This window comes from Eufriesea mexicana, unplaced genomic scaffold (assembly GCF_001483705.2).
Source record: "Eufriesea mexicana isolate 0111107269 unplaced genomic scaffold, ASM148370v2 scaffold953, whole genome shotgun sequence".
In the NCBI taxonomy this organism is placed as follows: Eukaryota; Metazoa; Arthropoda; class Insecta; order Hymenoptera; family Apidae; genus Eufriesea; species Eufriesea mexicana.
Genome location: NW_016909094.1, coordinates 175,612 through 176,247, shown reverse-complemented (window position 1 = coordinate 176,247; position 636 = coordinate 175,612). Strand labels below are relative to the sequence as shown.

Here is a 636-nt window from a genome sequence, read left to right as displayed (position 1 = left end):
TTTCTGAATAAAATTTTTTATTCAGTTATTGATTAAAATTGTGTACTCTGTGTAGATATAAATTATTATACTTATATATATATATTTTTTCATTTCATTATTATCTTATGATATCGTACCTGTGTACTTTCAGGAACATCCTCAATAAATCTCTCTGTAGTCACCGACACAATTCCAAAATTACTCTTTTTCGTTCCACTTTTGCTACTATTTTTCTTCTTGTTCTTGCTCTTTTGCTTGTTCGTCTTCGACTTGGAATTTGCGTTGGTCAGTTTCACCGTCACTGGATCGTAATTACTGCGCAAAATTTTGTTAATTCTTCCTAAAATATTGTCCACGAAACGATTGTATTTTGCCACGTAAATCGCTGATACGTCGTTGCTTGCTTCGGACTGCATCATGCCTGAAATTTACAAATTATTATACAAATTTACACCAACAATTTTTATTCCATTTTCAAAATATCCATTCGAACGGAATACTTAATTATCTCTGCTATTTCGACTGTGAACAAGTGTTCAAAAGTTTAATCATTTAATATTAATAATATTTATTATATAATACTATAAATATAATATAATTAATCAATTATTGTAATTAATTAGAAGTATATAATTATAAGTATATTTAATTATA

At 27.0% G+C, this 636-nt stretch overlaps 1 protein-coding gene across 1 annotated transcript in view; it reads right to left on the bottom strand.

Moving 5' to 3' along the window:
• LOC108547178 (nucleolin) overlaps positions 1-636 on the bottom strand; it is a gene marked incomplete at its 5' end in the record, with an annotated part of 31,172 nt that overhangs the window by 3,234 nt on the left and 27,302 nt on the right. The window contains one exon of the mRNA XM_017899584.1: positions 120-403. Within this exon, the coding sequence (XP_017755073.1) occupies positions 120-403 (284 nt within the window). The remainder of the gene's footprint in view (positions 1-119; positions 404-636) is intronic.